Genomic DNA, 15,243 nt, shown 5'->3' on the forward strand with positions numbered 1-15,243 from the left:
ACAAACAATTCTAAAATTTGTATGGAACCAGAAGAGACCTCAAATAGCCAAAGAAATCTTGAAAAAGAAATACAAAACTGGAGGCATCATGATTCCAGACTCCAAGTTTTATTACAAAGCTGTAGTGATCAAAACACTATGGTACTGGCACAAAAACAGGCAAATAGATCAATGGAACAGAACAGAAAACTCAGAAATAAATCCATAATTATATGGTTAATTAATCTTGGGCAAAGCAGGAAACAATATGCAGTGGGCAAAATCTATTCAACAAATGGTGTTGGGAAAACTGGACAGCAACAAGCAAAAGAATGAAACTGGACCACTCTCTTTCAACATTCACAAAAATAAACTCAAAATGGATTAAAGACCTAAATGTGAGACTTGGGGCGCCTGGGTGGCTCAGTCGGTTAAGTGTCTGACTTCGGCTCAGGGCATGATCTCATGGTCCATGAGTTCGAGCCCCGCGTCAGGCTCTGTGCTGACAGCTCAGAGCCTGGAGCCTGTTTCGGATTCTGTGTCTCCCTCTCTGACCCTCCCCTGTTCATGCTCTGTCTCTCACTGTCTCAAAAATAAATAAAAACATTTTTAAAAGTTTTTTTTAAATAAATAAATGTGAGACCTGAAACCACAAAAATCCTGTAAGAAAGCACAGTCAGTAATTTCTCTGACATCGACCATAGCAACATTTTTCTAGATATGTCTCCTAAGGCAAGGAAAACAAAAACAAAATAAACTGGGACTACATCAAAATGAAAATCTCTGCAGAGTAAAGCAAACAATCAACCAAACTAAAAGGCAACCAACGGAATGGGAGAAATATCTACAAATGACATACCAATAAAAAGTATTCAAAATATATAAAAAACTGATACAACTCAATACCCAAAGAACAAATAACCCAATTAATTTAAAAAGGGGCAGAAGACATTAACAGACATTTCTCCAAAGAAGACATACAGATGGCCAACAGATAGATGAAAAGATGCTCAACATCACTCATCGCCAGGGAAATACAAATCAAAACCACAATGACATATGACCTCACACCTGTCAGAATGGCTAATATCAACAAAACAAGAAACAACAAGTGTTACTGAGGATGTGGAGAAAAAGGAACCCTCATGCACTGTTGGTAGGAATGCAAACTGGTGAAGCCACTGTGGAAAACAGTATGGAGGTTCCTCAAAAAGTTAAACACTGAACTACCCCTATGGCCCAGTAATCACATCATTGGGTATTTTATCCCAAAAATACAAAAACACCAATTCAAAGGGATACATGCAACCCTATGTTTATCACAACATTATTTACAATACCAAGACATGGAAGCAGCCCAAGTATCTGTTGACTGATGAATGGATAAAGATGTGGCATGCGTACATGCACACACATACATACACACACACACACACACACACACACACACACACACACACACACACACACACAGAGGAATATTATTCAACCATAAAAAAGAATGAAATCTTGCCATTTGCAATGACATGGATGGAGCTAGAGAGTGTAATGCTAAGTAAAATAAATCAGAAAAACACAAATACTATATGATCTCACTCATCTGTAGAATTTAAGAAACAAAACAAATGACAAAAGGAAAGAGAGAGAGAAACCAAGAAACAGACTCCTAAGTATAGGGAACAAACTGACGGTTACCAGAGAGGAGGGAGGTGATGAAACAGGTGAAGGGTATTAAGAGTATACTTATGGGGCACCTGGGTGGCTCAGTGGGTTAAGTATCTGACTTCGGCTCAGGTCATGAGTTTGAGCCCCACAGAGTCGGGCTCTGTGCTGACAACTCAGAGCCTGGAGCCTGCTTCAGATTCTGTGTCTCCCTCTCTCTGACCCTCCCCCATTCATGCTCTGTCTCTCTCTGTCTCAAAAATAAATAAACATTAAAAAAAATTAAAAAAAAAAAACTTTAAAAAAAAAAGAATACACTTATCGTGGAATGCACTTATTGTTGGTTAAGTGGCTGACTTCGGCTCAGGTCATGATTTCATGGTTCGTGAGTTCAAGACCCACATCAGCTCACTGCTGTCATTGCAGAGGCTCACTGCTGTCAGTGCAGAGCCTGATTTGGATCCTCTGTCCCTCTCTCTGCCCCTTCCCCCCTCAAAAAAAATAAATAAAACATTAAAAAAAAGAATACACTTATCGTGATGAGCACTGAGTAATGTAGAAAATTGCTGAATCACTATATCTTACACCTGAAACTCATGTAACACTGTATGTTAACTGTACTGTATTAAAATTTAAAACTTATAAAAAAGAGAAGAAGACATACTACTTTTTAAATGTTTATTTTTGAGAAAGAAGTGGGGGAGGGGCAGAGTGAGAAAGGGGCAGAGGATCTGAAGCAGGCTCTGTGCCGACAGTAGACAGCCCGATGCGGGGCTCAAACTCACAACCTGAGCCAAAATTGGATGTGAGAAATATGCCCCAATAAGACCTATTCCTACTAAACCCACAGCAGTTTATCATTAATTTTGAATAAGATTCTCTAGTTATATTAATTCTACAACATCTTTCCCTACATATTATTTGTTTAGAAAGAAATATTTTGGGTTTTTTATATATAAGTACCTTAGGAATCTAATCTGTGTAATTTCATATTTGGCTTTCTATTGTTAAGATCAGCAGACTATTCGATTATTTCTGCCAAATCCATGTCACTTCCCAGTTCCTGGTGGTAGTAATACCCGAAGGCTGAGGTACATTTTAAGTGGGACATCCAACAGCTAGTTGAGAACCACCTCCACTCACCCAAAATAATAAATGACACTAATGGCTTCTTGAGATTTGCTTATAAGGTATTTAATCAGTCCTGACACCCCATAACCAAAATTACGAAAAAAAAATTTATTATAATTGTCACAATATTGTTGTAAAAATCATGTGATAACTATGTGCAGTGAGGTTTATTACTACTTTTTGAAACTCCTTCCTGTCCACTTCTCTTCTCACTTAATATCTCCCTTCCTGCATCTTAGGGCTGCCTCTTCCCTATCCACTCACTCACTGTCAACTTGATTCCCACCCCTCACCAGTCCTGGGGTCAGTTTCCTACCTAGATGGAAAGCTGCTAGGTCACCCTCTCTGCTCCTCCTCTCTCGTAGCCAAGAGTAAGAAATGACCTTGCCCTTTCCGACCAAAGATAAGCCACATGGCTACTCTCTAGTTCCTTGGATAATTGGGAATTGGCTGCACCGTCACCAAATATTCTCCTCTTTTAAATGTCTCCTTACTTTCCATTTCAACCAGGGACCCAGCTGTGAAACAATACATCAGCGCATCAGTAAGATAGGAATCTCTCTTACTAGACCTGCGCTGGTTCTGAACCCTAGAGTAACCGCATCCTCCTGGCTACAGATCTCAGAAAATAAGTGGGAACTCTCAGGCTCAGTTGATTCTGAAGTACACTTCCCCACATCCTGTGCTTAACGTTTCCTAGGAGGCAATGAGACTTCACCTCTACCTACCAGCTGTCTGGAACCCAATGATGGTGGGCACGGAGCGTGTGGGCAGGGCGGTGAAGATGCTCACGGTGTAGTTGGTGCCTGGGTACAGATCTAGGCACACTTCAGGGGTCCTGCTGTCTGTGGTCAAGTTGACGGTCTCCTCATGAACTGATTCCACAGGGTGCAACCGTTGTCCTTTTATGTGTATCTTTGGGAGAGAGAAAGAAAAAAGAACCCACCATGACTCCAGTTAAAACAATAGAGAGGGGCGCCTGGGTGGCTCTGTTGGTTAAGCATCGACTTCAGCTCAGGTCATGATCTCACGGTTCGTGAGTCCGAGCCCCACATCAGGCTCTGTGCTGACAGCTCAGAGCCTGGAGCCTACTTGGGATTTTGTGTCTCCCTCTCTCTTTGCCCCTCCCCCACTCACAGTCTTGGTCCCTCTCTCTCTCAAAAACAAATAAACATTTAAAAAATTAAAGAAATAAAAAAACAACGGAGAGAGACCCTTTGTGGGGCCGGAACCCATGCCCCTACTACACTGCGCACCCAGGGGAGATGAATAGGTTAAGTTTCTGCTATCAGGTATCTGATGATGAAGTCTCACCCTAAGAAGTGACATAAAATGACATGAATGACCAGCCATCAAGGAGGCAGTCACAACCTGAGAGCCACTCTCTGCATCCTGTCACCCAGTCAGCAGATGCTTCCAGGCCCCCTCTGGAGGAGTGAAATACAAGTGCTTGGAAACAAGCGATAGTGATGATGCCAAATATAAATATATCCCCCACACGTATACTCCGTCGAATGACAAATATATTAAACACAGAATGTAAAATAAAATACACCAGACTATGTTAAAAATTCTGATCACTTTTTAAAAGGACAATCAGACAATTAGATTGAAAAGACCTTAGTGCTCGCTTCGGCAGCACATATACTAGATTGAGAAGACCTTATAGCAGGAAGTCCCTCCAAGTCACGTTCCTGTCGCATACTATTTCTGCCCTGTCAAGAAAACGTTGATCATTTTACTTACCACATAGATAATCTTGGAGACTGTTCTTCCTGGGTTTATTTGCCACCTCACACAGCTGTTATTAAACACTGATACATCATTAACTTCTGCAATTATTTCTAAAACAGAAAAAGAGAGTCCACTCACAAAATGCATCAATGGGCTTTGGAAAAATCCCAATGGCAATCATGATGGACGTAGTTTATCTGTGCAGCTGACAACTCGGCATATCACCATTCATGCTCTGATTCAGAAGCCAAATCAGGCAATTCGAGCTGCCCCAGGCCAATCACCCAATTCATCTTCATCAAAGATGAGCCTGGCCCATTACCTGACTTGGAGGAAAAGAAAAGACAGATAGCCACTTGAGTGTGGGTAAGAATTCCAACCTGTGATTGGCCTGGCAGACCACTGGATGCCACTGGCGTTCCACTCATGTGGGATGGAGAGGCCCAGAGCTGAGCCCTGAATCTTCCCTGCAGCCACGTAGGTAAGATCTGTTTCTGGCTTCCCCATCTGACCTGGCTGACACAATGCTCTTATTTCCAGGTCACTGCTGTTCCCAACAAGGAAATGACATGCATCACCACACACAGGGCCATTCTTCAGCAGCAGTGTGGGGTAAACTACATAAATTCCCCACAAGGTCCCTGGATAATTCTGGGGCTCCTCTAACTGAAGCTATTTAATTCTGATCAGAAAGCCACAGATTTCTTCAAGTTGTTCTGCTTGAATATTGTGTGTATTTCATGTAATAAATTTGGCAGTGTGGGAAACCATATGAGGGCATTGGTTCTGAGGTAACACAGTTTCCAAGGGATTGTACTGGCTCTCTTTCCTCCCCTGTTTTACTCACCTTACCCCACTCCTGCTTCCCAGGGTGTCATTCCCCCTTGTGTAATAAATATAAGCCCTGTGCCACAGGCTCTGTTTTCTGGGAAACCCAAGATAAGACTCCCATCGAGAAGGGTGAGAAAGGGGCACCTGGGTAGCTCAGGGGGTTAAGTGTCCGACTTCAGCTTTGGTCATGATATGACCATTTGTGGGTTCAAGCCCTGCATCGGGCTCTGTGCCGACAGCTTGGAGCCTGGAGCCTGCTTCAGATTCTGTGTCTCCCTCTCTCTCTGCCCCTCCCCTGCTTGACTCTGTCTCTCTCTCTCTCTCTCAAAAATGAATGAACATGAAGGAGGAGGAGGAGGAGGAAGAGGAGGAGGAGAATGATTACAAGAAGGGTGAGAAAGAGAATTCCCCATCTCAGAAGATGCCTCCCCTCATCTCATCCCCTGTCTCTCCCTTCTCAGCCTCCAACATGGGAAAGAGAGCCTGACCTGTACCTTGGGTACCTGTAGGATTGACTCATTTCCCCTGTACTCACAACCAATGCCACCATCAGACTGTGATCTACGGATGATCTCTTTGCCAAAGAAGATTTTACATCTTTACTAAATCACCCCATCAGCAGCATTACTGGGTCTCGGGTAAACCCAGGTCAGCCATCAGTAAGTGAGAATAAATACAGGCAGAGAGAGGAAAACAGGCAAATTTCTGGTGAGACACCAGAGGATCACCTATGGCTGTCTAAAGCATTCCTGGGTCTCTACATCAATGCTTTTCCCAGAGCACAGATAAAATGAAATCAAAGAAATATTCCAGTTGTGGACATGAGTACCCTAAGAGATGTAAAGATTCTATCTGTTTGCCGCCCTGAGGAGCATGAAGATGACGTTGGTGCCAGTCTTTCATGAGCATGAACAAGCCCCAAATACTCCAGGACCCTTCCCTCCCCATCACCCTTCAAAGTCCCTGGAGCCCTGGACTCCCCTGCTCACTCACACATCACTCTGATACCAACTCACCACCTGGTCCAGAAAGAAAAGGAAACATCCCACCCCTCACCTTGTCTCTGACTGCCAGTGAGGCAAATGTTCTTCTCACTCAGGACCCCCCTGCTATCCAAGCAGAGATTAGAAAGGAGACATGAAAGTTTCCTTCCTTGTCCTTCCCTTCTGCTCATTCACTATGACAACAGCAAATGACATCTCAAAATTGCCATCTGCCTCCTGCCTGTGCCGTGCTCTCTTGCACGGATGGACCGAGATCTGATTACGGGGATGTCAGATATTTCATCCCAAGGGGCCGTTTAACAAAACATGCTTGCTTTTCCCTCCAGGTGTCACCAGGTGGAAAGACCTCTTTATAAACACATCAGGTATTAAACATCCACATTAATGCTGCCTTTTTAAAAGAGATGCCCTCATTCTAACAGTACTGATAACTGAAAACATTTCTGGAAGTTCTCTTTGGAACTGGCTCCAGGGTTCTTTATTCACCATTCACTGAATGATGAATCCTCCCATGCCAGACACTGGGCTGTGACAATGATCAGAACATATCAGAACATTCCCTCGGGAATGTGTGGTCTAACGGAGGGAGCAGACATAGAAGCAGGTAAGTACAACTCAATAAATCTTAGAACAAAGTTACACACAAGTACCACAGGGTAGAGAGAAAGGAGCCACCCACTGTCACTAGAAGACCTGGGGAAGCTGGCTTTGTGGAGGGCATGACCTTAAGGGACGAATGGCTAAAGAGGGGGGAAGACACCCAAGCAGAGCGAACCTAACGCAGGTCTGGAGCTACAGGAGGGTGTGGCATATTCACGGTGTTGAGTGACAGAGAAGCGTAAGGCACTGAGAAGGGCGAATGACAGGAAATGAGGCTGCAGACGTAGACAGAACAGACTGGGCTCGATCCTGCCCGCCAGACTAAGTGCAGACTTACTCCTGTGAGCAAAAGCAGGAAAATAATGGAACTTTTTTTTTTTAGAAAGATGATTCTGGTATTTGTTGAAGTAGACACCGGAGTAGAACTGAAGGTTGTAAGAACAGGATACTCTTTACTCAGCACTTACAATATGGCAAACACTGATAGATCTTTAAAGACTAGATCTCATCTTGGGGCACCCGGGTGGCTCAGTTGGTTAAGTGTCTAGCTTCAGCTCAGGTCATAATCTCACAGTTTGTGAGTTTGAGCCCCGCATCCAGCTCTGTGCGGATGGTGCAAAGCCTGTTTAGGATTCTATCTCTCCTTCTCTCTGCCCTTCCCCACCTTATTCTCTCTCTCGCTCTCAAAAATAAATAAATAAACTTACAAAAAAAAGATCTCATTTTAACAGCAGTCATAAGAAGCAACAGTGAACACTTATTGAGTAATTACTATGGGTCTGACAGTATGTATAGTACTTTAAAAGTGTCATTTATTTCATTTTCAAAATAACCCCATTTCACCATATACGTGAGTCAAACCACCATGGTGTACGTCTTAAACTTATGCAGTGATGTAGGTCAATTATTTCTCAATAAAACTAGAAAAAATATATTAAGAATTAGGGGCACCTGGGTGGCTCAGCTGGTTAAGCATCTGACTTCAGCTCAGGTCATGATCTCACCTCTCATGGGTTCGAGCCCCATATCAGGCTCTGTGCTGACACCTCAGAGCCTGGAGCCTGCTTCGGATTCTGTGTCTCCCTCTCTCTCTAACCTCCCCTGCTCATGCTCAGTCTCTCTCTCAAAAAAATAAATATTAAAAAAAAATTTTTTTTAATATATTAAGAATTTAAAATAAGCCCATTAGCTTGACATTATTGTGTCCATTTTATAGACATGAGGCTTAGAGAAGTTAAGTAACCTGCCAGAGGTCATATGGGTTGTAAGCTGTCAAGTCAGGATTCAAAAGTAGGCCTGTCCAACTCCAAAGCCAAAAGCCAAGGCACTGCAGAGGTTATTCAGCAAAGAAGGGGAGGAATGGTCTCAGGGCCTTGTGTTTAAAGCCATGAGACACTTCTGAGGGAGACACAACAGGAGGTGAGCGATAAGGACAGTCAGGAGTTGAGGCTGACTGCCAGTTTTTGAGCTTGACAGTCTGAATGGATTGCCTTTTATTGTTCTCCTGAGAAACACAGGGAGGGCTACCCTGGGTTTGTGAGGAAAAGACTAACGAGTGTGTTCAGAACATGCCAGATAGGAGTTATGTGCAGAATATCCAGGGGAGAAATAATCCTGAGAGTCAGCCATGTGTGGATGGTCACTGAAGCTGTGGGTGCAGGTGGAACGTCCAGGGAGGACACGGAGATGAGCCCAAAGGCAGAATGCTGGGAAACATGGAACCCAACGGGAACCTACAGGAGAAAGAGCAGAAGAGAGGGAGGAGGAGGCTGGCTGGTGGGTGCCTGGAAGTCAGGGAAGGAAGATCTGAAGGAGTGTCCACTTCCTTGAAAGTTATCTCCCTTCCTGGCCACCAGTTCCCCACAACCTCCTCACCTCCGGCCCAAGAAGGACCTGGAGTAGATCATCACGGCACCAGGGAAAACCTCCATCTCTTTCTTCTCTCACATGGCTCTTTGTCCCCTGACAGAGTGCCCACAGCGTCATGATGAGATCCGAGGTTTGACTTCGGGCAGAGCAGGCCTTTGCCTTGTCCAGTTATAGGACACTTAGGCCTCTCTGGCTTAAAAAGAAAAAAAAAAAAAAAAAAAGGAGGGCCCCACACCATCCAGTTGAACTATTCACTAGATTTGGGGAACCAAAGCTTCAGTAGGTAATAAAGTACCTTTGGTTTGCTTTGGATTCTTTATGTGGTGCATGCATGTGTGTATGTATGTATGTGTGTGTGTGTGTGTGTGTGTGTGTATATATGTATGTAAATGTGTGTGTGTGTATATATATGTATGTAAATGTGTGTGTGTACGTATATATACATACACCCACACACACACACACACACATATATATGAGTATTCTACTAGCATCAAGTATTTCTCTGCAGTACTTACCACATTTGTAACTAAATAATTTTGTCTGGTTACTTAATGTCTCCTTAATGTCTCCTGAATCTCTCCTGAATGTGAGCTCCATGATGACAAAGACTGGGTTAATCTCTCTATTCCCAGAACCTAACAGACTATCTTGTATTTTTTTTTAATATTTATTATTTGGTTGATTGAGTGGATGGATATGGATATCTGATCAACAATGCTAAATGTTGTGGAAAGGTTAAGAGGAATGAGGACTGAAACTAGAACATGAATTTGGCACATGGTCACTAGTGGACCTTGGCGAGAGAGCCAGCGTGGAGTGAGGGTGTTGGATGCCTGATTCTCCTTCAGGAGGCTGAGTGGAGAAGCAATGTGGGTGCGGACAGAGAAAGTGGGCATAGACTATTCCTTCAGAAATCTCAGTGTGGACAGGGACTAATCCAGCATACTCTCTTGGTTTCCAATTTTATATCCTTTTTCTCTATTTTTAGAAACAGTAAAAGCTCACAGAGAATAAATTGAGGTGACCCAAGCAGATGGTCAAGCTCAGTGTCACTTCTAGTCAAAATCAGTATCTGATTTCAAAAGGTAAATGACTGATCTTCTAATATGACTCATAAACTACCTCCAAAGGCAGAAATTACCCGACACATTTCGATAATGGCAGCATCACTGAAATCAAAGTGACTACTTTGAATAAGTACATGCTTGGCTGTAAGAGTTCTTCGATATTTCTTTTCCTTTTTTCAAGTCACATAAAATAGGTAGAAATAGCATGGCTTAGGGTAGTGCTTTCCTAAAAAGCATTGTACACCTCAGGATGATTTTCTTGTGGCACATGAATAAATTTATATGTTTGCTTGCATCGACTTCTTTGTATATTAGAAAAAATACACATAGTCATCCAACTCATAATATCACACATACTACAAAGTTTCTTTGATCAATAAATTTGAATTATACTGGGGCACCTAGGTGGCTCAGTCGGTTAAACATCTGACTTCGGCTCAGGTCATGATCTTGCAGTCTGTGAGTTCGAGCCCGGCACCAGGCTCTGTGCTGACAGCTCAGAGCCTGGAGCCTGCTTCAGATTCTATGTTTCCCTCTTTCTCTGTCCCTGCCTCGCTTGCGCTCTCTCTCTCTCTCTCTCTCAAAAATAAATAAACATTTAAAAAAAAAAAACTATAAAAAAATAAATTTAAATTATAATTTTAAATTTTGTGTTTTTTTAAAGAAATTTATTAAATAAATAATACTTTTGCTATGGCAAACATTATCGGCGGGGGGGGGGGGGGGCATTCAAATAATTCAAGCTTGGGAAACACTGGTAGGAGAGAGACTGTGGGCGTTCCAGGCTTCCAGACCTAAGTTCAAATCCTGTCTCTGCCATTTACTAGTTACTGAATGACCCTCTGAAAGTTGCTGAACTTTTATGAGTCTCGGAGTACTCATCTACGAAATGAAATGTAACATACTTACTTTATATGGTTTTCTTGAGGACAAAATGAAACCAAGCATTAAGACCCTTAGCAGAGCCCTGGGCATCTAAGTCAGTACACAATCAACAGCAGCTATAATGCTTGACAGCCAAACTTCATACACATATTCAAACAAATCCAAGCCATGTGGCTTTTATATAAATGTGTCCATTTATTCCAGCTGACCTTTCTTTTCCATCTTTCTTTTCCATAATTGCATTAGAGCTTCATGTGAGCACTCACTAGGCTGAAAAGGAAGATCAACAACAAAACAGAGGGGCAGACGCTCACAAGAGGCCTAGAGGAGTCAGGACCTGAGTCAGGTTAGGGGGCTCAGAACAGATCCCAGCAGATAAACAGTCTGTGTTTCAATAGAGATATTACCCTTCTGAGAGCACGGCGTGAGTGAGCATCCACTTTATAATTATTAACTCAGATTCTAAACATGAAAAGCCAAATGACCTGAACAGAATGAAAGCCAGGCACAGTCTTATCAAGAATGAATCAGCCTCTTTGATCTTGAGGTAAACCAACCCACTAAACATCAAGCTTCCACCTGGGGTTTTTCCAGACACTAAAATGGTTGCCTAATTCTCAGCTGTCTGGAGTTGCCAGTCCAAACTGGCCTTAAAGGGAAAAAAAAAAAAAAAAAGTCCCACCACCTTGCCGGAGTCCACACTCCATTAAAAACATATACAGATCCATGCTGCTAATCCAAAGAAACAGGGCCTCCAAAAATATTTTTAACTAAAAACAACCCAGGTAAAGTGAAGATAAATTATTCCACCCAACTTGGAACAAAACATTCAAACATAAAAAGAGGGATAAACAGAACGAAAACAGAGAGCAGAGGGAGAAGGCATTCGGAGGTTAGGCAGGAAAGCAGAAGACAGGAGGAAGACCCAGAAATGGACACTGAAGAAGGTAAACACAAAATACACACAGGGAGCTGGTACAGAAGAGGTGTGAAGAAATCGGTGAAAACAGGGAAAAGAAGGAAGAAGGGAGTTCGGCTGGGCAAGAGCCATGGCAATCAGCGTTTCTCACTACATTTCCAGAAGCCTCTCCTACCTACCCACCCAGATCGTGTGCACTGCACCGTGAATTCATCAGCATGCAAATCACCCCCTTTATCTGCGGAAATTGAATTTAGCTGCCAATCTTGATTGAGGGCATAGAGGCCTCCTCACAGAAAGATCACAGCTCTCAGGGAAAATGCCTTTTCTCTCCTTAAATCAAAGCTTGCATAAACCCAAGGAAACAGCTGCAGCTGGAGCCACAGACTCCGTGAAAGGTGGCAGGCTGAGGACGGTAATTATAATTAGCAGTTACATAACATGTTTGTTCTTCAAAGTGCTCTACAAGCATCAGCTAATTAATAGCTTACTATGCCCCATGCAGACCCACTGGTTTTTCAAGTAGTGACTAATCCCTGTATCCCCACTGAACTCTGGATGGCGGAGGCAGAGCAGGGTGAGCAGTGAAGCAAACAGCTGAGGGTCCAGAAGCTATGCCCAGCTCTCTCCAAAAGTGACGCCGGAAGTGGCTCAGGGCCAGGAACATTTCCCCAAATGTTTAATTCGGCACCGCATGAGACAGCTTGCCTCACTTCCTCTAAATAACTCTTAGATGTCTCAAAGAGATATCTGTATATCCACGCTCAAATAGCCAAAAGGTGGCAGCAACACAAGTGCCCACCAATGGATGAACAGATAGACAAAATGTAAACACACGCAATGGAATATTACTTAGCCTTTAAAAAGAAGGAAATCCCATCACTTGCAACAACATGGATGAACCTGCAGAACATTATGCTAAGTGAAGTAAGCCAGGCACAGCAGGGCAAATACTACATGAGTCTGCTTCCATGAGGTATCTAAATTAGTCAAATCCACAGAAACAGAAAGTAAAATGCTGGTGCTATGGGGAGGAGGAAGTGGAGGGGAGGTATTGTTTAATGGGTACAGAGGTTCAGGTTTTCGAGATGAAAAGGGTCTGGAGATTGGTGGCACAGCAACGTGAATATACTTAACCCTTAAAAATGATTAAGCTGCTAAATTTTATGTTGTGTGTGTGTTTTACCACAACTGAAAATTTAAAAATAGGGGCACCTGGATGGCTCAGTCAGTTAAGTGTCCAACTCTTGATTTCGGCTCAGGTCATGATCTCATGGTTCACGAGCTCGAGTCCCACTTTGGGCGCTGTGCTGACAGCACAGAGCCTGCTTGGGATTCTCTCTCTCCTTCTCTGTCCCTCCTCTGCTAACTCTCTCTCTCAAAATAAAAAAAAAAAATTTTTTTTTAATTAAAAATAAACATTAAAAACCTCTTTATCTATTACACACCTTTTCTCTGAAAAGGTATCAACGTGCGCTACACAGGACTCTTAAGTAGGCCCCCCTGAGAAAACGGTCCATGAGAAAAATTTCTCAGCCGGCCAAGCAGAGGAGATAGGACTCACTGTGATTTAAGGTGAGTTTCAAAAGATGGATGCACAAAATTTTCTATCCAACCTATTTTCCCAACCTACCCCCTAAATCTTCAGGATTTAGCTGACAAACCTAAAGCCAGGTGCCCTCTCAAGTAAACGGCACAGCCAAGCAGTACACAGAGGGAGCAATGGAATGGCTCCAGGTCCCACGCTCCTGCTGGCCATTTGCTGCCAGGAAACAAAAGCCCCACAGAACGGAGTCTATACCTGTGCATGTCAAAGGACTTTCTCTCCAAGTGCCTTTCTCTGTGCAAATGGAAATGATCTTTCCTCCAGGGCTTTCAAAGCCCTCTTGACAGACGTAATGAGCCACACTGCCCAGCCTGGAGCTGTGATTCCCCACCAGGACCGCATGCTGCACTTCCGGAGGATGGCCACAGTTGATCTCTGCAATGGGAAGAAGCACAGCACTAGTTATGACCCCCAACTTCTATCCTTATAATTCATATTTTAGAAATAAACATGTAGGGGCGGCTGGGTGGCTCAGTCAGTTGAGCGTCCGACTTTGGCTCAGGTCATGATCTCTCGGTTCATGGGTTTGGGCCCCATGTCGGGCTCTGCGCTGACAGCTCAGCCTGGAGCCTGCTTCGGATTCTGTGTCTCCCTCTCTCTCTGCTCTTCCCCAGCTTTCACTCTGTTTCTCTCCCTCTCTCTCTCAATAAATAAATAAACAAACATTAAAAACAATTTTTTTTTAAAAGATACATTTAGTAATGATAGAGTCCATTCATCTGGGAAAAGAGAAAACATGAACCCCATCAAATAATCCAGTTGCAGACATACAAAATAAGATTGTTCAGAAGTAGAGAAAATAGATATACCTGACTTTAATGAAATTTACAAACATGTATACATAGAAAATGTTCCAATTAGGGATGCCTGGGTGGCTCAGTCGGTTAAGCGTCCAACTTCAGCTCAGGTCATGATCTCGCAGTTCAAGAGTTCAAGTCCCGCATTAGGCTCTGAGCTCACAGCTCGAAGCCTGGAGCCTGCTTCGGATTCTGTGTCTCCCCCTCTCTCTGCCCTTCCCCCTCTCGTTCTCTCTCTCTCTCTAAAATAAAGCATTAAAAAATTTAAAAAAAATGTTCCAATTATAAGACTATTTACATTATGAAGAATTCCTTGTTCAGTGAAATAATCCATCCCAGGGTTCTATTAAATATTAACATTTTCAAGTACCTTCTACCATGTATCATCAGATCACAAACTCCAAAATAGATGATAATAGATAATAGATGTAGTTTTCTTGCCAATTGAATATTAAATGAAATATAAACAAAATATTTGAACTTTGTAAAGCAAATTAATAAGGAAAGTATAGTCTAAACATTCAATTTATAAGTATCTTTCAAAGAAAAAAAATCAGCTGCAAAGAGGGAGGCAGGCCTGACATTACAAAATTGATATGAAATTTCTTCTCTGCAACTCTTAACTACTAGAAGACACTAGAATATTTACAGAAACTATCTGAAGTAAATGGATTTTGATGTTACCATTTTAGACCCAGCCAAACTCTACCTCATGTAAAAGAAAGTCTTTCTCCGCCCCTCCCTGGCTCGCACTCTCTCTCTCTCAAAAATGAATAAACACTAAAAAATTTTTTAAATAAATAAAGTTGAACAAGGTAAAAAAAAAATAATTTGAAAGTAAAGTTCCAAATTATTTCAAAAACTCTGAGCAATGAGGCAAAGGGAAGAAATGAACATGCTAAATTTCTCATGCAGTTATGGGGAGTTCACAGATATCACTTTATTAAAGAAAGCATAATAAATATAAAATAAGGAGGTCATAATAATCTCAAATGCAACCAACAATCCCAGTCATACCTAAATACAGAGGAAAAAATATATACAACTTTTGTTATTCATCCTGCTTTTTAGTTTTCTCCCCAATCTGTAGAAAGCCAAGAAAATTAAGCACTCTTGACATCCAGGCTTTTAAAATATAAGGGCATTTATTGAGATA

General features: G+C 42.5%; 1 protein-coding gene across 8 annotated transcripts in view; it reads right to left on the minus strand.

Annotated features, from left to right (window-relative positions):
• Positions 1–15,243, minus strand: part of SUSD1 (sushi domain containing 1) — a 249,583-nt gene that overhangs the window by 192,204 nt on the left and 42,136 nt on the right. For all 8 annotated transcript variants that reach the window (XR_008424309.1, XR_008424310.1, XR_008424308.1 and 5 more), the window contains exons 6-8: positions 13,486–13,665; positions 4,519–4,616; positions 3,501–3,687 (exon numbers count right to left, since the gene is read on the minus strand). Coding sequence is in view for 5 of the 8 variants with exons in the window: in XM_019454192.2 (XP_019309737.2) it covers positions 3,501–3,687; positions 4,519–4,616; positions 13,486–13,665 (465 nt within the window). In the remaining 3 variants the exon portion in view is untranslated. The remainder of the gene's footprint in view (positions 1–3,500; positions 3,688–4,518; positions 4,617–13,485; positions 13,666–15,243) is intronic.

The sequence above is a fragment of the Panthera pardus genome, unplaced genomic scaffold (assembly GCF_024362965.1).
Source record: "Panthera pardus isolate Hobbes unplaced genomic scaffold, ASM2436296v1 HiC_scaffold_20, whole genome shotgun sequence".
Classification (NCBI taxonomy): Eukaryota; Metazoa; Chordata; class Mammalia; order Carnivora; family Felidae; genus Panthera; species Panthera pardus.